Source organism: Eptatretus burgeri, chromosome 17 (genome assembly GCF_056783735.1).
Source record: "Eptatretus burgeri isolate ZD-2024b chromosome 17, Ebu_testis_v1, whole genome shotgun sequence".
Taxonomy (NCBI): domain Eukaryota; kingdom Metazoa; phylum Chordata; class Myxini; order Myxiniformes; family Myxinidae; genus Eptatretus; species Eptatretus burgeri.
The window spans coordinates 23,311,110-23,339,082 of NC_140977.1; the positions used below are offsets into that span (position 1 = coordinate 23,311,110).

Here is a 27,973-nt window from a genome sequence, read left to right on the forward strand (position 1 = left end):
TTAACCCCTCCCTGCCCTCATGCCACACAAGCCCTTCTCCTTCCAAATTCCCAGTTTATTTCCTGTGAGTTTGCTTCTGTTTCCATCTTGTCCTCTCCTGCTCCCATTCCTCCCCGCACCCATTGCTTGTCCAAGTCTCCCTCTATCTTGACCTTCAACTCTGCTGTTGGTGTTTCCCCCCTCTCTCTATTGTTCCCTTTGCCCTATTATGTCCTGATCTGTTCAGTGTACTCGTACTAGCTCTTCCGCAAGCCTCGACTGCATACAAAATAAATTGGTAACGACGTGGAAGCGGATAAGGAAATGGTGAACGATAGCATGGGGTGGTCAAAAATTTTTCCCCTTCCCCCGACGATGACTTTCAGAGCCACAAAAGAGAAACATCTATTACAACAATTACATTAGGAAACTGATCCAGTGCTGAGACTAATGTGGGAGTCCACATCAATTAGTGAAAAGTCCTCCTGCTGCAAGAGTATTAATTCCTCCATTGTTTTGGGGGGTTGGATGCGCATGCACTTGACAACTTTAGACGGACTTTGTTTTGCTGGATGTGAACCTTTGTCGAACAGTCGGTGAACATGAACCTGTGGTCAACTTGGACTCAGCTGAACCTAAATTTGTAGAATGAAGAACTAGTCTCGGTCATGAAGGGTAGCGTCTGTGTGCTTCAACGGACAGGTCAATTGATGAAATAAACAGGACGTCAATTGGTTAACTTCCTCGATACCAGTTTGTTCTTGTTTCTCACAGCTTTTAGCATACCTCGATCAACGTCTTGTTCGTGTCATCTTTTGAACTTGAACTTCGTTTCGTGTGCTTCAAACTCTCCTGTGTTTGCTCTAGGCCTTTCTGCATTAGCACTCGGGGAGGTTGGGGAGGGGGGGACTGGTGGATATTCTCTCAAGTCCTTGCCTTTTAACTACTCGTGCCACTCAATGCTTGGCTAATTAAGGATTGTCACATTTAGAATCATCAAACGGTGTTGAGATATATATATATATATATATATATATATATATATATATATATATATATATATATATATATATATATATATATATATATATATATATATATATATATATATATATATATATATATATATATATATATATATATATATATATATATATATATATACAGATGTTTGGTACTACAGAACTTTAATATGGATACAAACAAACACGACATAATAGTGAACGAAGATTTTCGTGCTGCACTCTTCAGGGTAAAAATCGCAGCAAGTGAAGGAGGAAGTGAAGGTGCGTGCTTTATAATTATACGCAGGTCTCAATAAGGTAGACACTGATTGGTTCAACCGTAATGAGGTCACGGTTAATCCGAACGCCCATTGGTCGGCTCATCATCTTCACCTCGACCTCCCATTGGCTGGAGCAGAGTTCGTCGATGATTGACGTTAGCAACCGTATCCTCGAGAGAGGGGGGATGGGTTTCCCCGAAGGTCCATTCCCCATTTGTTACCGTACTTCCCTTGATCTTTCCATGCTGAAAGAGACACAGAGATCGTACAAATTCGTTTTGACGATATAATATTGGATCGGTGGTCAGGATGAAGGTTGCTTCCAACATACGTAAATGAAACGAGCTCCGATCTCGGCTCAATATCCTGAACATATCTGCATTGTACTGGTCTGCACAGACAGGGTTGGCAACCAGGTGCTGTGCAATGGCAGATGAAGCAGATATAGTGGCCGGTGGTTGCTGGATATTTCTACGTGCTCCCACTGGTTGTGTTCTTCCCCTCACAATCTTTCTTCGAATCGCCAAGGGGACGTGTTGTTTGATCCGATCAGCCAATCTTAGTGTTCTGCGGCCCAAGTACCGAGCTTCACATCGGCACTTAAACTCATAAATAACATTGCTGGTTTGTGAGGTTGGCAGCACATCCTTGTTGACTGACGTCAGCAAACGGCGAGAGTTAAAGATTACTCCGGGTTGCACAGCCAGAAACGTGTTGGACAAAATATGTTTGATTTGTACTTCAAACCTTCGTGATGATTGCCCTTTCCAGGGCATCCTGATATAGGCTGGACATTTGTCCAGTTCTAAAATGAAGCACAGCACTACAGTGGAGCGGATGTTTATTCTGGATGAGATCGGGCACTTGAACCGCACACGGTCCACGCTACGTAGCATCCGACGCAATGCCTGGAACGAAGCACGTGGTTTCATGTCGCTGTGACACGATCCGGTTATGGAGATACATTGCAGCGATTGACCAACGTGCAGAGATGGCGGCGCAGAAGAAATGCGATCGTACAATCGACTGGTTGAAGGTGAAACGATTCGGTTCCCTGATCAAAGACTCATCCCAGCATGTGCTCAATAAATCGGACACGGAAAGGTCCGCATTGGCGCACGGTTTTAACGTTGGCATTCCCAACCAGAATATCAAGAGAAGACATTTTTGCCGAGTTTGAACTCCTGTATGCTCAACTATCAACGCATCAGGCTGTGTCAAACGAAGCAGACCAGGCGGTGAAGGCGAGACTATCGGACCTCGCACATGCGTACTGTGGAATCCCTAATGACGTCGCGGATTTTCACATGCGACGGGATATTCTCTTGGCAATACAAGGATTGAGGAGGAATGCTGCCATTCACATCTGCAAACCGGATAAAGTCACCAGAGTGGTATTCATGAATAAGATTGATTACATCGACAAGATGATGGACATCCTGAGAGACGAAACCAAATTTAAACATCTGGGCGGTGCAACGGAACATGATCGTACGCCTCAGGTGGAAGGTCAGATCGTCAAACGACTGTTACAGCTTCTCAAACGTGGAGAACGATCAAAGGAGGTGTACGACAGAATTAAACCTGTTGGAGCCCAACGTCCAAGAATGTACGGCCTGCCGAAGATTCACAAGGAGAATATCCCTCTCAGACCGATACTGTCCATGGTGCGATCAGCACAACATTAACTTGCCAAGTGGTCGGGAGAGGTACTGCAACCAGTATTGGATTCACTTTCTCATTTCGTGGTTAAGGATTCCTTCACATTTGCAGAATCAATTAGAACTAAAACACCGAGAAGTGAGGACAACATAAAGGCGTCCTTTGATATTAAAAGCTTGTTCATGAAGACGATTGAGATATGCGCACGTTTGCTGTATCACACCGATCTGGAACAACCGATGATCTCGGAACACGTCTTCGTGGAATTGATGAACACAGCAACAACGGAGGTGGAATTCAGTTTTAACGACATGATGTATGTTCAAACGGACGGTGTGGCCATGGGTTCTCCATTCGGCCCAGCTCTTGCAAATATCTTTGTAGGCTATCATGAAATGCAGAAACTGACTGGTCAGCAAGGGGTCGATTTCCCCCATCGTATACTATCGGTATGTTGATGACATTTTTGCTTTGTTTGAGTCTCGGGCGGCATGTGACAATTTCCAGGCATGGCTCAATACTCTCCATCCAGCGCTGAAGTTTACCACGGAGCTGGAATCGTCAAACACGTTACCGTTTTTGGACGTGTTGGTTGATAGATCCAACATTGGTTTCACAATATCCGTCAAACCGGAAGCCGACTTTCACAGGGCGGTATACTCAGTGGGACTCCTACAGCTCCACGAGATACAAAATTGCCTTGATCAATATCCTGGTTAACAGAGTGCAGAGGATTTGTTCACCTTGTAATCTTCAGCTGAAATTGACAAAATCATGAATATACTTGGTGAGAATGGTTATCCTGAGCATATAGTTAAGAGATACATACACAAGTTTCTAAGCACGACAAAAGATCGGAAGATTGGTCCGGACAAATGTTCCTTCTATATCAGGATGCCCTGGAAAGGGCAATCATCACGAAGGTTTGAAGTACAAATCAAACATATTGTGTCCAACACGTTTCTGGCTGTGCATTGTGCAACCCCGAGTAATCTTTACCTCTTGCCGTTTGCTGACGTCAGTCAAAAAGGATGTGCTCCCCACCTCACAAACCAGCAATGTCATTTATGAGTTTAAGTGCCGATGTGAAGCTCGGTACGTGGGTCGCACAACACGAAGATTGGCTGATCGGATCAAACAACACGTCCCCTTGGCGATTCGAAGAGAGATTGTGAAGGGTAGAACACAACCTGTGCAAGAACGTAGAAATATCTAGCAACCACCGGCCACTGTACCTGCTTCATCTGCTATTGCACAGCACCTGGTTACCAACCCTATCTGTACAGCCCAGTACAATGCAGATATGTTCAGGATATTGAGCCGACGTCGGAGCTCGTTTCATGTACGTATGCTGGAAGCAACCTTCATCCTTAGGCCAAAGTCACATTTGCTCTATGGCGAGGATACGGCTGCCGTACGCCCTCTGAATTGACAGAAATGTGCGGCGGCCGCAGAGTTTCTGCGGTGGCCTCAGGGTTGCCCTACGCCGTTTGGCTATATTTTACAGGTCGTAAGGTCGCCGTGGAATTATAACACGGAGTTGTAACTTTTTTCATTTCTATGTTCGCCGTAGCAATTCGACAAGCCGAAAAAAAAAAAATAAATAAAAAAAACAGTCACCCACAGGGTGACCCGTATCTTGCCAAAAGGTGACCATGTGTGACTTCTTAAAGGTCACACTGAGGTGAACAGAGCTGCTATCCACCAGGAGCGACTCCTTGAGGAATATTTGCCTAGGAGAGATTCCGATGAGAATCGTTCTACAGAGTAACCATGAAAACTATGCGTTTGCCTCATAACGTCACCAAATGACGTCATAATGTCTCAAGCTTGACATATCTAGAAAGCACTCATCGAGGTGTTCAATTTGAGGTACTTCACGATATGGTTCCTAAAACTTGAAAATTTGACCTTGGGGTCAAATATGTTTGACCTCAGGTGCTAACCATGAAGGTCAAGGCCAATCGCCACCAAAAGTTAATCAGCTGAGCGCCAGACCATGAACTATATTCCCATGAAGTTTGAAGACGATCCGATCAAAATTACTCAAAAAATAAGGGTTTCGTCAATTCCCCTGATTTGCGACAGTGACCTTGACCTTTGACCTTGACCTTCAAAATTTTGTGCACTGAAAGGGACCTCTATAGGCCTCTGATATGCGAAGTTACAAAAATTTCCAATGATAACTGTGCTCTGCAGAATTTTTTTATACGTGATTACAGACAAACAAACAAAAAAAAAAACAACATACAAGCTGACTAACATATCTTGCAAAAACTTCGTTTTGGCAAGGTAAAAAACTGGTAAAAAGAAATAAATAAATTAACCCATTCGTTACTGTCCGTCTGGCCGCACGTTCGTCTTGGCCCCCTTCGGTCGCCTTGCAGGCACCTTGCGTCTGCCTTGAAAATTCTATGGCCGCCGCAGGAACGCCCTAAGGTCACCGTGCGGCAACCCCACGTTTTCGGTCTCCACAATTTATAAATACGCCGTGCAGCTCCCCGAAAAATAAAAACATATGTGACTGCTACATTGTCTGACCGTGGAAATACTACGGCCACCGTATAATTGCTAGTGGCCGTCGATTTTGGAGACCCCACGGCTGCCATGGCAAATGTGACCTTGGCCTTACCACTGATCCAATACTATGTCATCAAAAGGAATTTGTACGATCTCTGTGTCTCTTTCAGCATGGAAAGGTCAAGGGAAGTACGGTGACAAATGGTGAATGGACCTTAAGGAAAAACCCATCCTCCCTCTCTCCAGGATGCAGTTGCAAACGTCTATCATCGACGAACTCTGCTCCAGCCAATGGGAGCTCGAGGTGAAGATGATGAGCCGACCAATGGACGTTCGGATTAACCGTGACGTCATTACGGTTTAACCAATCAGTGTCGACCTAATTGAGACCTGCGTATAAAGCACGCGCCTTCACTTCCTCCTTCACTTGCTGCGATTTTTAACCTGAACAGTGCAGCACGAAAAGCTTCTGTCACTATTTTGTCGTGTTTGTTTGTATCCATATATATTTATATATGTATATGTGTATAATTATATATGTATATGTATGTCAAAAAGTATCGAAGAAAGTTGGGGAATTCGATGTTGCAATGGAAACATCGAAGTTGACGGGCAGCACCTCAAACACTTGAGGAAACATAGGGGTTGAATGGCTTATTTGTTGTTCCACACAGAATCCCAGCAAACCACACTTCAACCACTACCTGTTTGAGTGTCTGTGCTTGGCTGTGCGTGTCACCTGCCGTGCCAGCCCTGGATCACTGGGTGGTTTTGAGGAAGCACTTTTTCCCATCTTCACGGAGATCCTGCAGGGGGACGTGCAAGGTGTGGTTCTCCGTTCCCATCTGTGCATGCTGATGCGCATTTTTCAGGCGTACGAGACGACTCCCAAATTGGATGAGATTCCATAGAGGGCCTTGGGGTGGGTGTCGGGGAGGTGGCTGGGAGTTTTAAAAAAAATGTCTCCCTGAAGCTAGTGATATAAACTCGGGCTGTTTTGGGGTCGTTTCATACGTCTGACCAATTGTTAAAATAAAATAAAGGATTCCCAAAAAAACTTTACAATCCCTTTCATTAATTTTTTTTTGTTGTTGAATTCTTAATGATTGAGGAAGTGCTGTTTTTTTTTTTTAATTCTCAATTCTTACAACTGCTGTCTGCTTTTACATGGGAGTACATACCTTTGGCTTTTCTTATTTTGCACTCTTTCTACCAGAGTTCATCCCATACGTATTTCAAGTGATGGCCGTCCTGCTGGAGTTGCATGCGGAGGGTGTTCCACCTGCATACACGGCCCTCTTCCCACACCTGCTGCAGCCACTGTTGTGGGAACGTCCTGGGAATGTCCCCCCGTTGGTGCGCCTGCTGCAGGCCTACCTTGCTCGTGCTGCCAATGACATTGCCACCAATGCCGCTGATAAGATTGTGAGTTCACTGCCATTAGTTATTCCACCTGATGGTTTTTATTTTTGGAATATCAACTCGTATGTTTTGCCTGCCTGATCTCTTCCTTTCTCCTTTCTCCTTTCTTTCCCCCATTTTTCTTTTTCTTCTTGCTTTGCTTGTCCCGTATTTGTTAACTTTGATGGTCATCTTTTGTGTCTCTCACTTTCTACATTTATAGTGTCTAGTTTATGATTGTAAATGTGTCTGTTCCATGAATTTGAAGACTTTCCTTAAGTTCATTGAAGGTCGATTAGCAAAAAAAAAATTGGGATGGATCGTTGGATCATATTGAGGTGTAGTAGCATTTTGTCTCAAGATGATGGGTAGATTTATTTATTTTATACTGAAGGGTCGATTTATTTACAAACCCATAAAGAGATCAGCGTCACTGAACACGACCATGGTAAATTCATTCTTTATTAAGATAGCCTTCACTTCTGAGAAAATACACATTATTATCAAAGCATACACACATGGTCATTTCAGCTTTGTGGACTCTTCGATCAAATATAGACAACAACGGACAAGTTATTCATAATTGGGAAACCAACCTTCAGAAATAATCACAAACAGTTGACTTGCATTTGAAATGCTTGAAAAGTAATGATAATGTCACGTGATGTTCCAAATGAAAATGTTCTTGTAATTACCATCGGCAGTTGTTTGCCATTCAATGTTATGTTTCAATGCTCTCGGAAGGTAATTCCAATACACACAGGACATGTTAGTCTGAGTCATTCCCATCTGGGGGCAATGAAGGGATTACAGCAAGCCCCTCCATAGCAACTGCATGCATGGATGCACATCGTTCGATTATATTATTTGTGCAGGTGCAAGGGGTGCGTCTGCACTGTGGGATGGGTGGTTGGCACGTGACCTTTGGCTCCAGCAAACTTGCTGCACTCAACTTCCATCCATTGTCCGATGTCGATGGAAAGCTCTGGCGTTGATTCCATTGCCTTGCATCAAGTCATTGTTTGATCGTGGGCACCATGTGCATGTTGTACCATGACATCATGAGTCGGAGGAAGGGACTCTGGAGGCTTTGATCTGAACAACCAGGCACGAAGTTTATCCACACAGCTTTGCTTTGATAATGAGAGAGTACAGCTGTGTTACGAACTCTTCAACCATTGCTGAGAATTACTGTCAAGCAAGGAAGCATCATCTAACAAATTCTAGTCTTTGGTATGACTCTGCTCCGAGGGGATGCTCAAACTATTATGCCACCGAGTCTGGTTCAATGTGAACTTCCTCTTTGCTTTTAATTTTTGCTATGTGTGAGTCTTTCTGCTCGTATTATAATAATCTTTCTCTTTCTGTATCTCTTCACAGCCTGGCTTGCTTGGGGTCTTCCAGAAGCTTGTCGCATCAAAAGTAAATGACCACCAAGGTTTCTACCTCCTTGACAGCATCGTGGAGTACATGCCGGCGTGAGTATTGATGATTGCCTCACATGCTTTCATGGGAGACAAAGGGAGAAGGAAATTGAAAAGCCCGTACACAAAGATGTAGTGAGGGAGGACTGTGCGCGGATGTTCCTGTGAAGACGTTAAACCATCCCACTTCTTGGGAGGGGTGAAAACAGTTGTCCAACAGTTTGAGTCCACGTGCGGCGAAAAACTGTTCCAAAGATCTTGAATCGGAGATTCAGGGTGGCAGCAAAGAGTTGGACAGAGAGACGGAGACAGAGACAGACGAGTTTTAATTTGTGAGAGCCAATAGCAGTGGCCAAAGTAACTTGTAGGATGACGGGGTAATGTTTGATTTATATTTCTGTGTGTTCTGGAGTTAGAAAGGAAACATAAAATTCGAGTTAACAGTCTGTTGACTGCAATAACACAACAGCGTAGGACCATGAATGTACTGTATACGGGTCATTTGGAAGTTTAATACTGATTGTCTAAAACTGTAACGACAGGAAGACTATTATAGAATCCTAGTGTCTGAAGGCTCGTGTCGGTCCGCATCAGCAAACGAGTCAAACAACATGATGAGACTCCAAGAGTGATCTAGCCACAGACCAAAAACCCAGGTCTCTATAGGGCACATCCGGTCTGCCAGTAACCCACTTCTGGTGAAACTGCCAAAATCCAGACCCACTGCTCACCTCCCTCCCCTCTTTCGTTCCTCTTTTCTCTCAATGGTTGAACCATCTTCCTTCGTCCCTTCAATATTGTTACGTTTGAGGGGGGGGGGGTATGCATTCAAAGGGTAATTAGGATGTTTAATTAGGTATGCCATGCTGTTCGAGTTTACCAGGATCTCGATGTAATAAGTAGCAATTCAGTGGTGATAAGTTGTCTAGTAAATGTTCATTTCTTCAAGGGGGAAATGATAATTGTCACGTAATTAGATAAGGACACGGGATAGGGTAAGGGTGTCTGCGTAAACCCCTTTTAGTAGTCCCTGGAGGCTGGCCGTGACGTCACAGGACAGGGCTGCGGATGGCTCCGCCCCGTGATCACGATTGGCGGAAGGCGACGGCGGTGGGCCAATAAAACGGCTCGATTGGAAGTGACGAGGACAGGAGGATAAAAAGGTTCTGTTCGGGGTCGAAAAGGAAGAGGAAGATCGGGACAAAACGATCGTGTTTTTTTGGTGTGGAGGCTGTTGCGCGGAGAGCGTCCTTGTTGTTGTGCTGATTTGATCGTGTTCTTCATAGTGTCTTGGAGCCTTGCTGAGTCTCGTGCCTCACCTTGGTTGGCTCTGGGGTTCTGCTGATTCGGAGTACGGGGTCGAACGGCGGGCGGACCTGCCTCCCTCTCCTGCTCGCAACTTGGCGCCAGAACTGGTTCCCTGGCGGCTGTGAGCGGACTTGGGCCAAGACCAGGAGGTCGACAGCACCACGGTTTCTCCTGCCCCCCCCTGACGAGAGCAAGGCCAGCTCGTCCGACGCCGATCCAGGGACAGTTGCGTCCACACCACGGTCCAGCCTGACCACCAGAAATAGCTACGTTTTGTGTGTGTGTGTGCTTGGCACCTTAGAGGGATTGAGATCTGTATATTCATTGGAATTGTCTGTGTTTTTCCCCACGCCCGATCCAACACCATCCCGTCGAATCGCCCCGGATCCCTCTTCTTGCCGAGTCTTGTTATTTCTGGTCAATAATAAAAACAAATAAACATCATCAACTCAGTGAAAAGTGACTCGTGCCACCTTCCTCGTCCCGTTTGCGGTAGAGCGATTAGAACCACCATGTTTGGGTTATAAAGAAATAAACCGCCTCCATCGCTTCGGCTCATTCTACGTTGGCGGGACTGTTCAAGTCCCGTGGACGTCACATTTGTGTCAGGGTGTTGGATGTTCGAACCCCTCTAAATTATATACCAGGATTAAAATCTCGCCACGAATTGGAATATAAAATTACTGCAGAAAAGCGCGCGAGCGCGGGAAAATTTTGGCGGGAGTTTTCAAATTAAATTTAATTGGCGGCAAATGGGACTTCTGCACCATGGCGGATGTGCAGATGTTTGAGGAGGAAGGCCACGTGTCTGGCAGCGAGTCGGGGGAAGAAGGGAGAGACGGGGGGTAGGGTTGGAACCTCCCCCATTCCGAGCGTGGACCGTGCTTCATCGCCCGTAACGAGGCCGGCAGTGCCGGAAACCGGTGCGATGACGATCTAGACAATGTTGGAACGTTTAATAGGGGACATGACGGTACAAATGGCAAATCAATTCGTGACACAGAGGGCAGAAATGACAGATCAATTGGGGACAATGGGGGTACAGTTGGGTGCAGAGATTTACAGATTGATTTAATGAGGGATGAATTGGGGGAAAAGATGGAGAAAATGAAAACTGAGATGCAGGAGTGTGTGGATGTTAAATTGGGGGAAATACAAAGTAAATTCGAGGATAGATTGGAGGAAACAAAGGTAGAAATTACATTGGAGGGGGAAAATATACGGAAAAAATTGGTAGATAAAATTGATGCAACGAACATTCGGGTTGATAAAGTGGATGAAAGCCTGGAACGTCATCGTGCCTGTGTGGATGCTCGTATGCAGCTGCAAGTAGAAGAGTGGGGAGAGTTGAGGAAGCAAGGGATGAATTTGGCGGAGGAGGTAAAAGGATTGGAGGCTCGTTTGGACGAACAAGATAAAATTATGAGCCAAGATGAAGTCTTGGATAAAGGCCTGGTAGAGCCGTCTTTTGTAAGTAGAGTGTCCGGGTTGGTTGAGGAGCAGCTACAAACTCGCGACGGAGCCTTGGAGGAGGTTCTGCGGGCCCAGAAGATCCTGCGGGAAGAGGTGAATCGGTCCATTCAACGTTTGGAACAGGAGGCAAAATTGACCCATGAGACCCTCACCACAAAACATCTTTGGCCACAGTGGGCTCCGAAATTGGATACGCAGCCACAAGGGTGTTTGATCCCTGGGCTGGATTCGGACAAAGGAGAAACTGAGAAGCGGGCCACCGTAAAAGTGATCCCCCTGGTAAATTTCGACGGGTCAGGGAGCCTTGAAGCTTTTCTGACGCAATTTGAGTGCATTTCCCGACTAAACGGGTGGAATGAGCGGGAACGTACAGGGAATTTGGTGGCAACGTTGCGGGGACCAGCCGCAGATGTGTTAAACGTGATCACGGAGGGGATGTTGACCAGCTCCCACATTTGTGAGGCGTTGAGCCGTCGGTTTGGGTTTGCAGCGAACTGTGATCTGGTGCGGGCCCAGCTCCAGCACCGCAGATTAAAGTCGGGTGAGACAGTGCAGGAGCTGGCACAGGACATTTACCAATCAGTCAGGATCGCGTTTCGGGACCTTACAGTGGAGGCATGGGACAGACTGGCACGAGAGAAATTTTTAGCTGCTCTTCCTGACCCTGAGGTCCGAGCGCTAGTGGAGTTACAGGATCCACCCACCGTTCACCGAGCGGCCGAGTGCGCAGCCAGGCTGGCCTCGTGGAGTCGGCCGGGTCGGGTTCCAGAGAGGCCATCGGTGACGATCCGACAGGCGGAGATCCAGGATCAGGGAGGGGGGCTGGGAGAAATTGGCATTACCCAAATGTTTCAGGAAATTTGCCAGAAACTGTCGAGTTTGATAAAGGGTAATCCGGTAGTTAGTGCGCCAAAGCGGCGGGGTCCAGCCCAGCCAATAGAGCAATTCGATTATGGCCGAGGGGGTCCAGAACCGGAAGAGACATTTCACCGATACTCACGGGGGCCTTTTATGGGGAGTTGTTTCCGGTGCGGGCGAAGAGGACACATGCAACGATATTGCCGGTACCCGGCGATGGAGGGACCCTCCAATAGACTTTTAGACTCTGAGAGGGTGAATCCTCCTGCTGAACCGCCAGGTCTATCTGAGATGCCCTTTCATAGGTCGGGTCCGGAGATCACTGTCCGGGGTCGGGGAGACTAGATTGGGCTGAGCATATACGGCCATGCTCGGCTGCTGAGATTGTGGCGAAGTGCCCTCCTTTGGTGGAAAAAAAAAATGAATTGTGGGAAAATTGGCATGGGTTTGTAAGTTCTGCTGGGTTTTAGAGTGACAATCGGGACAGTGGGTAATTGGTAACAAAGCGGGCACAAGTGGCTGTCCAATGGCTGGTGCGTGGATCGGGTGAGAAGTGCTGTGTGAGTTGTTTTAAGTTAGGAAGTGAAATGTATGGTGCACACATTGATTTTTTATTGGACATGGTGTGGTAACAGGGAAGGTCATGGTCGGTGAAGTGTTAGAAATGCAGGTGTCACATGTAAGGCCGATGGGGTGGGGGGAGTCATGTGGGTTTTGTGGGTGGGGATGATGTGCTTGTCCACAGGGATTGCTGAAGCTCACGGTGAGTGTGAATTGCGACCCCCTTCAAGGAGATTCACCACCTGGTGGCTAATGGTGACAGTGTCTGGAGGCAACTGGGAGAGGGTCTGGTTGGGCGACCAAGGCGGGTAGGACCTTGGCGACCCAGGAAGGCCAGAGGAGCCAGTGAGACCCCTTCCAGAGTGTTGTACGGGATTAGAACTGATGGCTACCAGGGGGGAGGGAATCAAAGGGAGCGGGGCGGAGAAACGTCCGGGTTGGACTAAAGCTTACCTGTGGGCATGGTTGCACCTGAGATGCCCCCATCATCTTGTGGTAACCCACCCCACGGCCACGACGGGATTCAGCCTGCATGATTAAAATGAGGACCATGACCTAGAAATGTGATGATTACCATGGTGTGAGTGTTGTAAAGATGTGTGAGTCCCACTCGATCCCGCACAACTTGACATGTGCAGCAAGGGCATGATGTCCGCATAATTTTGGGGCAAGCAAATTTGAAAATTGGCTCCCCAGGTAACGCTGGGTCTATTAGCATCCACTGGGGGAGGCGGGAAGTGTAAATATCCTGTGAATAGTGTCGTTAAGGCTTAGAGTAGGAATGTAAAGTATAAGTGTTGTGTTTTTGTGGAACGTTTTGTTTCCCCTCCCCAGATCACTGGAAGAGTGTTGGGCAAGAGCGATGATCCAGAAGATGGAGTGCAACTTCGCTCAGTGCTCTCATATGATAAAATAAAAAAAAATAAAAAATAAAAACGAATGATTGTTTAGGCGAGGATAAGGCCATAAGGGGGTAGTACATTAGGCAGGATAGGTAAGTTATCTGCGACTCGCTGCCCATTGCCCCTCCTACTTTATTTCGTTAGGTTAATTCGGTGTGAGTCAGTAAGTGTTAAGGCTGGTACAGTAGCGCCTGTGATATACCTTGCAGGAGCTGTGGTACCAGAGGAGGGGGCAGTGTTACGTTTGAGGGGGGGTATGCATTCAAAGGGTAATTAGGATGTTTAATTAGGTATGCCATGCTGTTCGAGTTTACCAGGATCTCGATGTAATAAGTAGCAATTCAGTGGTGATAAGTTGTCTCATAAATGTTCATTTCTTCAAGGGGGAAATGATAATTGTCACGTAATTAGATAGGGACACGGGATAGGGTAAGGGTGTCTGCGTAAACCCCTTTTAGTAGTCCCTGGAGGCTGGCCGTGACGTCACAGGACAGTGATGCGGATGGCTCCGCCCCGTGATCACGATTGGCGGAAGGCGACGGCGGTGGGCCAATAAAACGGCTCGATTGGAAGTGATGAGGACAGGAGGATAAAAAGGTTCTGTTCGGGGTCGAAAAGGAAGAGGAAGAAGATCGGGACAAAAAGATCGTGTTTTTTTGGTGTGGAGGCTGTTGCGCGGAGAGCGTCCTTGTTGTTGTGCTGATTCGATCGTGTTCTTCATCGTGTCTTGGAGCCTTGCTGAGCCTCGTGCCTCACCTTGGTTGGCTCTGGGGTTCTGCTGATTCGGAGTACGGGGTCGAACGGCGGGCAGACCTGCCTCCCTCTCCTGCCCGCAACTTGGCGCCAGAACTGGTTCCCTGGCGGCTGTGAGCGGACTTGGGTCAAGACCAGGAGGTCGACAGCACCACGGTTTCTCCTGCCCCCCTGACGAGAGCAAGGCCAGCTCGTCCGACGCCGATCCAGGGACAGTTGCGTCCACACCACGGTCCAGCCTGACCACCAGAAATAGCTACGTTTTGTGTGTGTGTGTGTGTGTGTGTGTGTGTGTGTGTGTGTGTGTGTGTGTGTGTGTGTGTGTGTGTGTGTGTGTGTGTGTGTGTGTGTGTGTGTGTGCTTGGTGCCTTAGAGGGATTGAGAACTGTATATTCATTGGAATTGTCTGTGTTTTTCCCCACGCCCGATCCCACACCATCCCGTCGAATCGCCCCGGATCCCTCTTCTTGCCGAGTCTTGTTATTTCTGGTCAATAATAAAAACAAATAAACATCATCAACTCAGTGAAAAGTGACTCGTGCCACCTTCCTCGTCCCGTTTGCGGTAGAGCGATTAGAACCGCCATGTTTGGGTTATAAATAAATAATCCGCCTCCATCGCTTCGGGTCATTCTACGTTGGCGGGATTGTTCAAGTCCCGTGGACGTCACAATATCATTCGTCCTTCTTGGGTTTCAAGTCAGCTGTTCATCACCAACTCAGGTCACTGCCCCCCCACCCCCTCCCAAACCATCCATAACCATGATATTTTCTTCCCTCATATTATTTATTTTGTTTCATTTCTGTTTCTTCCACAGTTTCCTCTTCCACTTCTGTGGCTGACAATTTGTGTCTGTATCCAGTTTATCCATCCCCTGTGTCTTCCTTCCACTCCCTTTGCTCTTGTTCTTCCACCCCATGTCCTTTCTTCCTCCAAGTACCCTCTCTATTTTGCCCCTCTACGCTGCTGTTTCTGTGTTCCCACCCCCCCTCCTCTTTATAATGTTTGTGTGTTCCCACCCCCCCGCCCCCTCCTCTTTCTAATGTTTGTCTGGTCTGTGTTCGTGCTCTTCCACTAACCTCGGCTGTATACAAATGCATAAATAAAGGACCTTGTGAGGCACTGGGATAGCTTAATGGGATTAAATTGGAATAAAGGACCTCACCCCTGAGGTCCAGTCTTTCGCTGGATCCCTCTTGCAGTTTCATGGACTGAAACTATCCGTTTGAAGTGCAATGGGCTTTGCGAATGACCGGATTTCAGCTACATGTTTATTTGTTTTTTAAATACAAAAACCCTATGATTGTGCTGTTGGGGGGTAAGTGAGGGGGCAATGCAGGGCAGATGTGGAGACCAACTTCCCTTGTGATTCATACAGAGAAAATGTAACATCTCAGCAACGTACTAGTCAAGAGGGGGGGCAGAGAGGGGGACAGGGAGAGAGGGAGGGGTGCAGGCATAGGCACAGGCACAGAGAGATGGAAACAGACAGACAGACAGAGGCAGGCGCGCGTGCGCACGCGCACACACACACACACACACACACACACACACACACACACACACACACACACACACACACACACACACACACACACACACACACACACACACACACACACACACACACGGCAGGATGGAGGCACAGAGAGAGTAGAGAGGGTGGGAGGGAGAGGGCGGCGTAGAGAGTAGAGAGGGCAGGAGGGAGGCATGATATGAGTGATTTGGAGAAGCATCTGAGTGAGTCGCTCTTCCTCTCCTTCATCCACAATCTCATTAAATGTTCCCTTCTCTCCCTTTGCAGGAGTGTGATAAACGAGTACAAGAAGCAAATTTTCATCTTGCTTTTCCAACGCCTTCAAAGTTCCAAGACTACAAAGTTTATCAAAAGTGAGCCTGCGATTCACGAAATGCCATGCCTCACACCCGGCCATTTGTTTGTTCTTTTTGAGCTTGGTGGATTTGACGTTGTTTGTCCCTGCTTTTGCTTTGATATAGCGTTGCAGGAATGAACCTGCCTTTGTCCTTTCTTCCTCTAAGTAGCCCCGCTCTGCCAGGCTCTGGATTAAAAAATGGCCTCAGTTGCTCCCCACCCTGGCCACTCAACTGAACTCTGCGATTTACATTGGCCATGGGTTTTTGGGAGTGCTCTACAGCCATGAACATGGGCTGGACTCAAACTGAACAATGTTAGTTTGCGGTGCGCCAGAGCTATCCAGACGTCACTGAATGAATCCCAATGAATATTTGCGCTTCAAGTTACACGCCGAAGTATTCTGTCTTGCCAGCACCCGCTATGTTCCTCGTTCCCTGGCATCCCCAGTGACTGTAATGAGTGTCCAGAGAGCTGTTGGCAGTTGCAGCGGCTATAGTGAGGTGGGGAAAGCACTGTTGGGTTTGTGGTGAGTATGTTGAAGCGTTGGGAGTGGTTGAGGCGACTGTGGTAATGAGGTTGAAATGGTTGGTTGTGGTGAAGAGGTTGAAGTGGTTGGTTGCAGTTGTGGCATTTGTGATGAAGAGATCAAGCGTCGGTTGTTGTGGGGATTTTTGGGAGGCGATGGAGTGATCATGGTGAAGGTCTGAGGTGAGGTGGCGGTTGGTTTTTGGTGCGCCGTTTGAACAGGGAAACGGCACGCGTATGCAAATGAGCTATGGTGACACTCGTTATTCCTGCGGCTCCTTCGGCAGCGTTTCTGGTCTGGCGTGCATGCATGGTGGGGTTTGTGAGAAAATATAATGAATGAGATAAATGAATACAGAATGGGATTAAAGACTTACCTAAAAGCCTGATGCAACACATCTCGTCTGAATACTAACGAGATAACTGTCTTGGGATTGCTCTACGTTGGATGTCATTGCTTCGGAAGAGTGCCAACTTCGCAGATACGCAATATTGTCTGTTCGTATATATATATATATATATATATATATATATATATATATATATATATATATATATATATATATATATATATATATATATATATATATATATATATATATATATATATATATATATATATATATATATATATATATATATATATATAGTTATGGTTGTGGAGGTAGATGTAAGAATTTCATAGGGAGTTTAGCATTGTGTCAGGTTGCTTGATCCGCGGACGAGTAGAAAGCATCTCGATGGAACAAAGTTAGGAAATCTGTGAGCTTAAGTGCTATCTCGGTTTCCCACCAGACTCCCCGGAATTGCAGGCCGTCGCACATGGATAATTCCGTGATGCGGAGGGCCGCAAACCGACTGTGAATGCCAATAACTCAACCACGTGACTTGGGGTCCTCCGTCTAGTTTATCCGGTTAACTAAAAAATAATCACGTGATCTAATTGCCGGGGGACACACCCTCGGTATGCCTTGTCCGAACTGGGTCAGATGCAGCCGAGCGACACTGCCAAGGCCGTACTGGCTAAAAGGAACGGATCGTGGGGACTAAAGTCCTGGCTCGGTTAGAATACGGACCAAGCTGGATCAATGAAAGAAAAGACAAAAATTACCCCCGTGTGGGGGTGACGGTCATCTCTATAATGCTTTTTACTATCATAATCGATGAACAGTTGCCAGATATCTCCTAAAATGACAGACTAGATAGGTTTTGAAAATGGCGATTTTTTTTCACAACGTTCGTGACTTCGTGACCTTGACCCTGACCTCAAATCCGGGAAAAAGTATGTCGTTGGGTATCACTCATCGACCTCTACCCACATATCAAATTTCATCAAGATCGGAAGTAAAAAGTTTTCTTTGTACCGGGAGGTGTTTTTGACCATCTTCCAGGTTATGTGGCGGCCAAACGGGACGGAAATTCAAAAATCTGTCCGGTTCGATACAAGATAATATTTTTTACGATAATAATCAATAAACAGTTGCCGAATATCTTGTAGAATGGCAGACTCGATAGGTTTTGAAAATGGCAATTTTTATAACTTGCGTGACCTCGTGACCTCGTCCCTGACCTTGAACCCGGACAAAAGTTATATCGTTGTGCAACACTCATCGACCTCTACCCACATACTAAGTTTCATCAAGATCGGAAAGAAAAATTGTTGACGGACGTACGGATGGACATTTGGTCCGGCTTTATTAGGTCATCTCGGTAGGGATGACCTAAAAACGGGCTGGGAACATTTATACAAAATGATTTTTTACAGGCAGGCGAGGAAAGATATGTGGCACAGTGAACGTAGTTTATTGTTGTTTGTAAGCAGGGAAAGGTAGAAAAGTGTGATGTGACAATAATACAAGCAACTTACAAAAGCAGACACAGAGCAAAATTATCCTGATATAATTCTTGTACACTCTTAACTTAAAGGACACGCACACGAGCACACACACACGAGCACACACACCGGTGAAGTGGGTTAATGAGGAGAGGAGATGAGGCTAATGGTCTCTCAATACCTTGCACGATTGACTGATCGTGCCACCAATACATTTTGGGGGGATGCTCCGCTGGACGATACCTCCCTCACAGCTGGCACGTCGTCTTCCGCTTCGTGGCACTTCGAGCAGCTAAGCGTCGATCCAGAGAATGGGGCGTGACCGACAGGCGTGAAGGAAGGACTCTGGGCGGAGTCAGAACTCAGTGGGTGGAGGAAGGTGGAGTCAAAACGAGTGGGTGGAGAAAGGCGGACAGGATCAGGTGGGTGGGTGGATCCAGCGATGAGGAAGGCGTAGTCAGCAGGCGAGTTTGTGACGAAGGCGGAGTCAGCAGGCGAGTTGGTGACTAAGGCAGAGTCAGCAGGCGAGTTGGTGACTAAGGCAGAGTCAGCAGGCGAGTTGGTGACGAAGGCGGAGTCAGCAGGCGAGTTGGTGACTAAGGCAGAGTCAGCAGGCGAGTTGGTGATTAAGGCGGAGTCAGCAGGCGAGTTGGTCATTAAGGCGGAGTCAGCAGGCGAGTTGGTGACTAAGGCGGAGTCAGCAGGCGAGTTGGTGACTAAGGCGGAGTCAGCAGGCGAGTTGGTGACGAAGGCGGAGTCAGCAGGCGAGTTGGTGACGAAGGCGGAGTCAGCAGGCGAGTTGGTGACGAAGGCGGAGTCAGCAGGCGAGTTGGTGACGAAGGCGGAGTCAGCAGGCGAGTTGGTGACGAAGGCGGAGTCAGCAGGCGAGTTGGTGACGAAGGCGGAGTCAGCAGGCGAGTTGGTGACGAAGGCGGAGTCAGCAGGCGAGTTGGTGACGAAGGCGGAGTCAGCAGGCGAGTTGGTGACGAAGGCGGAGTCAGCAGGCGAGTTGGTGACGAAGGCGGAGTCAGCAGGCGAGTTGGTGACGAAGGCGGAGTCAGCAGGCGAGTTGGTGACGAAGGCGGAGTCAGCAGGCGAGTTGGTGACGAAGGCGGAGTCAGCAGGCGAGTTGGTGACGAAGGCGGAGTCAGCAGGCGAGTTGGTGACGAAGGCGGAGTCAGCAGGCGAGTTGGTGACTAAGGCGGAGTCAGCAGGCGAGTTGGTGACTAAGGCGGAGTCAGCAGGCGAGTTGGTGACTAAGGCGGAGTCAGCAGGCGAGTTGGTGACTAAGGCGGAGTCAGCAGGCGAGGAACACTGAGTAGGAAAGACGACGACGACAGACAGCCCCCGACCCGTCCTTTTATAGACCCTGTGGTGCAGGCGGGGGTGACTACTAGAAGCGATGTGTCGTCATCTGAATCGGGCGCTCTGGTTGGGCCCCGGCCACCACATGGCCCAGCCGTGATGGCCAGAAGCGGCTCCACTTTACTTCCGGTCAGATGGTTCCGAGCTGTGGAATCGTCTCGCTCCGAGCACCGTGACGTGAATCGCCCTGCACCGAACTCCCGGGCCGTCGACGGCGACCGGCGGTCAGTGCCGGTCAATGCGCTGCCTGTCTAAGTCATGCGGCCCGAGCCGTACAGCGCGCCGCTGCCAAGCTGCAGCCTCACTGGGCGGAGAGGCGAGAGGGCGTTCGCCATCGTAGGAGAGACCCATGGCTGTGGTGATCAGTGAAGACTGACGGTAAGATGCTATGGTAACACATGCGTAGACCCGAACAAGATGTATGCCACTTGCGGCCTGCTTTTCGTGCGATAATAAATTACCCTGGGGCTGCGCGTGGGTCTGCCACCATTGAGCATGCGGTCAGTCATCAAAAGTGGTGGTGTGTGCGGTGCCAGCCCTGATCTGTGTCATTCGTGGCTTGCTCTGTGTGCGATAATAAATTACCCCGGGGCTGCGCGTGGGTCTACCGCCATCGATCATGCGGTCATTCATCAAAAGCGGTGGTGTGTGCGGTGCCAGCCCTGATCTGTGTCATTCATGGCTTGCTCTGTGTGCAATAATAAATTACCTCGGGGCTGCGTGTGGGTCTGCTGCCATTGAGCATGCGGTCATTTATCAAAAGCGGTGGTGCGTTCGGTGCCAGTCCTGATCTGTGTCAGGAATTGAAGGAAAAGATTGGATATGCATTATTAGATGAAGGTTTGGGTTGAAGAAGATAGATATAATTATTAGACTCAGAAATGAGTTGAAAATAGTGCGCCATGTGCGTGCTGTACTTTGTTAGCATTTGGTGTGTTGTTCCTTCTCTCTCCTCGGCATGGCATTCCTACAGCGGCACTGTCGCGTTGGTTATCTTTCCTGTCTCTTCTGTCCAATGGGTGGAAATTACCGCTGTGCTGCAAATGTTCCGTGCAGCGTGCAGGCCAGTTTCAAAACTATGGTTTCACAGGGAGTCAAACTCGAAGTTCTTTGATCATGATGAAACTCATTTTTTTCCGGAAAATAGACATGCTGAGCTTTCTAAAACTGTATATTTTTCCGGTGTTTCATTCGCTTAGGTACCAGATAATTGCAATCTAAAGTAGCGGCGATGCGTTTTTTTTCATGCATTTCACACCCAAACATAACAGTGAGTATCTTCTCATATATTGCTTTGCAGTTTATTTGTTGCCAACGCAAGGGACGATGTGGTCACAGTGTTTTAGATTTTATCAGTTTCTGCTGCATTCGCTGCCGAATAAAGCGAATTTTCAACAATTTAAGCACGAAAAACTCATATACTCCCTTCAATCTGTACTTTCCCAGTATCTAACCATCATATTGGATGGAATAAACAAGTTCTCGATGCAATTGACGATCAGTTTTTTTGTTCAGACGAAGTACGACAAAAGCGTGACGTTTCAGACATTTAACATCGATATTTTCACCCCCAGATGTTTCATCACTGGTTATGGTATATCGAAAAATTATGTCTCATTTGTTGCAGCAGAGTTTGTTCTTATAGTTTCAGTTAGTTTTTTTCAAATATATCACTTACATTTTCTGATATAATACTTCAAACTTGATGTTCCAAAATTGTGACGTTTCAGACAATCGGAGGTCCATAATTTCATAGGACCTTAAGACAATTCGAGCCATTTTGTCTTGAAGACCTAATGTTTTTCTGTAAATAGACATCTTCAGCTCTCATATAACATCAACAGTTGTTGATATCACATTTTTGTTGTTTTATCGGCCACTCAGAAAAGTACTGAACAATTTGTAACGGCATTTGCCAATTTTCACGATTTTGGCTCATATTGTCTCTGATGTGCATTTTCCACTACAGCGTCACCACAGGTATCTCAAACCATGGGCAGTAGTATACAGTTGATACTTGCATGGAAATCTAAGGCTTCTTAGTGCTTTCAAGTGTTGTTTTGACACCCGTTTTGTGATAACTGACTATTTTGCACCATGGAAAAAGCCACTTTTTTGAGTTTATCTGTTTCTAGTTTTTCATGTATTGCTTTCATATCATACTAAGTATTATATATATTTTCTGAAAGCTTGAACCTTGTTCTATCTGTTAAACATCACTTTAGCTGAAAATAATCATCTGTATGCTCACACTAGGGGATTAAACATGGGTGTTCCACAAAAGGGAGTTTTGAAACTGGCCCGTGGGCGCTTGGTGTTTTGTTCCTTTTGGTCTTCTGTGAGGACGCATTCTTGCGTGAAGGGCGCGGCTGCGGTTTTGTACCGGTGGGTGTCCGAGGGCAGCACCCGCTGTCCCTCGAGAAGACCTATTGCTTGGATTTACATCAGAAATAGAGAAAAAAAAAGAATAGGAATGAGTTCAGAGATTTAATCAGACATATTCACACAACGCGCTATCCTGTTTGTCCCGTTAGACAAGAAGGGACTATCTGAATGTATATTAATTAAATAACTGTCTGGGGACCACTGTATGTTGGATGTCATTGTCTTGCAGTTCTGGGAAACGCATCCCTCCAACAACAGCAGCAAAAGTGTGTGTGTGTGTGTGTGTGTGTGTGTGTGTGTGTGTGTGTGTGTGTGTGTGTGTGTGTGTGTGTGTGTGTGTGTGTGTGTGTGTGTGTGTGTGTGTGTGTGTGTGTGTGTGTGTGTGTGTGTGTGTGTGTGTATATATATATATATATACCACAAGGGGAAAACCAGAGATGTCACTTTTTATAAATTTCAGGGTTTTTGCACCTGCCAATAGTTGGCAACATAAGGTTTCCTCTCACAATATTACTTTAACAAATAACCAGGGGTGTCATAATTTATATGGTATAAAGTTTAGCCGTGCAATGAAAAAACAAGTGTTGTCAAAGCTGAACAAGTAGAAACCCAGAGTTGTCAGTACTTTACTCCTGGTTATCTCCCTTTCATTCATGTTAACTGTTCCACCATAATATTCAGAGTTGAGAAACTAAAAAATGAAAGGTTGTAAAACTTTCACAGCATAAACTCTGAGCACTACAATGGCCTATTTGGTTATATCATGGGCTCCGTAGTTGGTGCATATCGTGGTTCAAGCCTGGTCAAACCTTTATTGTGACTTTTATGGGACCCACGCCGTGGCTTAATGGTTCGCACGTCTGAGTACCCATCCTCATTCGATGTACCCACCGCCCAATAAACCTGCTTAGGTATATGAGGGAGTCACATGAGGTGACTTCGGCTATCGCGGGGGTGGATTATCCTTGGTTTTCTCCCGGTTTTCCATCATATTAAGTAGTACGGAGTAAGAAATGGAGAATCCATCGTCATATAAGCGAAATAACCTTGAGTATGGCGTTGAACACCAATCAAACAAAAAAACAATGACCGTTTAATGTTGAAAAAAATAATCTGTGATCACCAGTCATGTAATGTATGCTAATAACCAACAAGCATGAATTTTGCTACACATCCTGGGTTAAAATTGCATGGTAATTATTAAACAAGGGAATAACCAGTGATGTCAGTTTGCAACATTGATTCGTTCTTTGCTCTTAAATTAAATAACACAGAAACTTGGCAAATGCTACATGCTTAATTTGATCGGCCAATGATCACTCTTCCTTTTACTGGAAAAGAAATCTTTATGACAGTTATTAAACAGTCCACCAAAGTCTTGAAACTTTGTTTTTCAGTTTCTTCAAAATTGACTTATCCTGACATCTCTGGTTTTCCCCTTGTGGTCTTCATATTTATACAGTATATATATATATATATATATATATATATATATATATATATATATATATATATATATATATATATATATATATATATATATATATATATATATATAGATATATATATATATATATATATATATATATATATATATATATATATATATATATATATATATATATAGTGTTGCGGATTCGCGCCCGCCGGCGTGCGAACGGCCACGTAACTCGAATCGCGGCACGTCGCCCACCGGACGGACACTCCCGTCGTGACCCTCTCGGACTAACGCCGGGAACTAGTCACGGGTGGGCCTTTCGGCCTGACCATGATCGTGCCAATCGGCCCCCCGCGTGGGATAGGGTTGCTCGCCAAATTCGACCTACCTAAGTACCCACACGGAGGGTAGACCGGGCGATCGCACCTCGCCGCAGGTCGACTTTGGACACGGGCCACTTTAAGCGACCCGTTCCGTACTATCGGGATAACCGAGCGGTGTTATCGTCAACCTGGACGGTTCGATTAATTATCGGGCGTTTTAGCCCACGACCAACCCTTTACGTGAAGTAAGATGGAGATTCAATTAGAGAAAAGACGAAGCGAAATGGGAGAAACAGTTCAACATAGAGCACATTTATTTCGCGATGGCACACGGATAGCACACATATACAATTATACACCAAAAGCAAATGTAAAAGAAGAAGAAACACACAATAATGCACAAAAAGCAAATGTAAAAGCAAAACACAATGCAGATCTACCACCGACTACCGAGCACACGGCAACACTTATACAGTTTTACTTCACAGACGGCACCGACAACACATATACTCAAAGCAAAAGAAAAAGGGACCACCCTCCACGATGAGGGGGGCAGACGGGCCTGGGGCCGAGACCGCGTCGAGCCTACCCGTCTGGTGATGAGCCGCAAAATGGCGGTGGCGCCCCGACTCCACGGGCCTCGCGGACAGTGTCTGGAATGGGGTGGGAACGGGGCCCCCTTCTCGCACTATCTCAGCGCTGGGGGAAACAGGAGGGGGTTGTTGATGCTCGGGGGGATGAGGATGTCTCGCTGGTTCGGGTCCCGCGACGAGCGTCTCCACCGCGACCTCAGTCGCGTTATCGGCCTCCCCTCTCTGCAGCTCCCCGACTCTGACACGAGCGCCCCCTCGACTGCCTTCGCCGCCGCCACCTCTCCAACTCTCCACAGCTCCGTCCAACTGCTTTCTCCGACTCTTCTCTTCACTGACTTCCAAACTCAACTTGACTCTTCCCAACTCAACTGCCCTGCCGGCGAGCGAACGCGGCCCTTTATAGCCCCCGGGGCCTCGCTCCTTCACCTTCGACCCTTTACCTCTGGCTGGCTCCCCATTGGACAGAGGAAAAGTGGGCGTGAATGCTTTTTGATCCATGAATCTGCATATAGCGATATTACTCCGACGCACCTGGAGGCGGGGCCAAATCGCCCCATGCTCGCTGATAGGACGGAACAGAAGTGGGCGTGAGTCGTTTTTGATCCGATTTCTTCGGAAAGGCTGGTGTTTCTGCACCCGCTGCTCGGCGCGCGCCCTGCACGAGTCCAGTATTGGTGCCCACAAGCGGCGCGGGAATGACGGTGATGCGATGGTTGCGAGAGCGAGATGTGACGGCAAGGGTCGTGGCTGTTGGCGTTGTTGTTGTTGTGAAGCTGCGTTGCGGCTGGTGGTTGTTGTGTGATGGCTGTTGAGACGTGGTTGGTGGTGGTAGTAATGGTAGTAATGGCGGCTGGTCCAAAATAAAGATAGTAAAAGAAAAACGGCTATCTCAAAGGGTCGCAGCCCGCATTAATGACATTTATTCCCTCTAAACAACGGGTTTGGGCCTAACTACACATATACTTACAGAGATATCTCACCTAAGGGACCTGAATGGTGGTTTGCGAATTTCGTCAACCACAACAATATATATATACACACACAACATTTGACATCTCCCACACTCTCGCTGAAGAAGCTGCATAAAGCAACCCAAGAAGGCCTACACAAGGTAAGCGCTTTGCTGTTTTTAACCCTTCCCAGAGTTCCTCCACAACTATAAAGACATTTACACATAGTACACACATGAGAATCCCATTGCCACACACCCCCTCAGCTACCGGACCGGTTTCATCGCTTATTGGTGAATCATCAGTGTTAGTGTAGACAGCAATGCAAACCAATGAGGATCCCAAGTATGTACCACGTGCAAACGTCAAAAGCGATCAATACATAAAGAAAGACCCACCCACATCTCTCACCTGTGAATATGTCCGGGTGATGGAGAAAGCTGAAATTTTGCGTGCCGATGGACATCGAAGCCGGTACACTGGAAAAAAAAAATCAGAACTGTCGGACAACATCCATAAATGAAAATGAAATAAAATGAAAAAAATAATTGGAAAAAAATGCAGGTGAGCGACAATGGGTAAGCATGGTTCGTATGCTTACACAAGGTGTAAGCACACCCTGCTGGTATATAATATCTTCCCATGTAAAACACAATGTGTGTTTCTGTATTTGCTTATGTGATGTCTGTCCCTCTACAAAAGGATGATTAACTTCGCATTCTGCGAAAGGTTATGTATTGGTCGCTGTGTATTTATTTATTTATTTATTACCTTCACATTCTGTGAAAGGTTATGTATTGGTCGCTGTGTATTTATTTATTTATTTATTACCTTCACATTCTGTGAAAGGTTATGTATTGGTCGCTGTGTATTTATTTATTTATTTATTTATTACCTTCACATTCTGTGAATGGTTATGTATTGGTCGCTGTGTATTTATTTATTTATTTGTGTGTGTGTGTGTGTGTGTGTGTGTGTGTGTGTGTGTGTCTGTGTGTGTGTGTGTGTGTGTGTGTGTGTGTGTGTGTGTGTGTGTGTGTGTGTGTGTGTGTGTGTGTGTGTGTTATTCGCATAACTCAGAAAGATTTAACCAAATCGCTTGAAATTTGGTGGGATGATGGGTTATTATCCAAGGAACATTTGATTAGATTTTGGGAGTGATCGGGTCAAAGGTCAAGGTCACGGAAAGGTCAAATTCGTATTTTTACCATAGCGCGGTAAATTTTGATCTAATTGGCATGCAACCGATGCCAAAATGTTCAGAATTCATTGCCCAATCTTGTGATGGGTGACATGACACAACTAGAACGGGCACTCATAGAGCCCATACCTTCGCTGCCACTACTTTTTTTGTTCTTGGTATGAGTGTGGGGAACTGGTTTCATATGAATGGTCTTATGACACAAACCACATATCTATAATGTCATGACCCCCCCCCCCGACTTTCGGGGGCTACGGACTAAACAACAATCAACTCACGTCGTTTTGGTGAGTCTTCACTCGCAAGCTCGGTGAATATAACGTTTCAACAAGAGAAGGTAATCTCGTTTGATGCTGGTTTCATGCAAATCGAATAAGAATTGACTGAGTTATGCCGAAAATCGCATATTTTTCAAGGGCGTGACCCCCCCCCCCGACATTTTACTCCAACCGGTGACATGTGTTATGACGTCATTGTGTCACAAGATTGGGCATTAAATTCTGAACATTTTGGTGCTGGGTTCATGTAAAGCGGACAAGAATTGACCGCGTTATGACAAAAACCGCATATTTTTCAAGGTCGTGACCCCCTGACCTTTGACCCCTAACCGGTAACAAGAGTATGGGCGTCATTGTGTCATATTGCATATCACAAGATGAGGCGTTGAATTTTGAACATTTTGGCGTTAGTTGCATGCAAATTGAATAAAAATTGACCGTGTTATCGTAAAAAGACGATTTTGACCTTTTCGTGACCTTGACCTTGACCTTTGACCCGAACGATCCCAAAATATAATCGAATGCTTCGTGGCTAATAACCAATCATCCCACCAAATTTCATGCAATTCGGTTTAATACTTTTTGAGTTATACGAATCACAAGATTATAAATAAATAAATAAATACACGCCGACCAAAACATAACCTTTCGCAGAATGTGAAGGTAATTATGCCATTACCCTTGTTAGCGGTTGGGGGTCAAAGGTCAGTGGGGTCACGACCTTTCAAAATATGCGGGTTTTTGTCATAACACAGTCAAATCAAAACTGATTTGCATGAAACAACACTAAAATGTTCACTGTTCTGTTCCCCCCCACTCTCATGCCAAGAACAAAAAAGTAGCGGAGGCGAAGGTATGCGCTCTACCGAGTGCCCATTCTAGTTAAAGAAGGGTTTTAAAGGCCATTCTTTTAACACCTCCTCCGGTACAACAGACCTGAGCCTCGTCCAGTCGGCGGAGTTGCTCTCTTCATCAAAGACTCTATTCCTCACTCACCATGCACTGCCCTCTCTCCCGCACACCCCCATGAATATCTCTGGCTACGTCTTCCCCTTCACTCCCACCTCATGTTTATATGC

At 46.5% G+C, this 27,973-nt stretch overlaps 1 protein-coding gene across 2 annotated transcripts in view; it reads left to right on the forward strand.

The window, feature by feature from the left end:
• Positions 1-27,973, forward strand: part of CSE1L (chromosome segregation 1 like) — a 94,678-nt gene that overhangs the window by 54,579 nt on the left and 12,126 nt on the right. For both annotated transcript variants that reach the window (XM_085861247.1, XM_085861248.1), the window contains exons 18-21: positions 6,121-6,271; positions 6,663-6,871; positions 8,228-8,325; positions 15,931-16,016. In XM_085861247.1, coding sequence (XP_085717373.1) covers positions 6,121-6,271; positions 6,663-6,871; positions 8,228-8,325; positions 15,931-16,016 — 544 coding nt within the window. The remainder of the gene's footprint in view (positions 1-6,120; positions 6,272-6,662; positions 6,872-8,227; positions 8,326-15,930; positions 16,017-27,973) is intronic.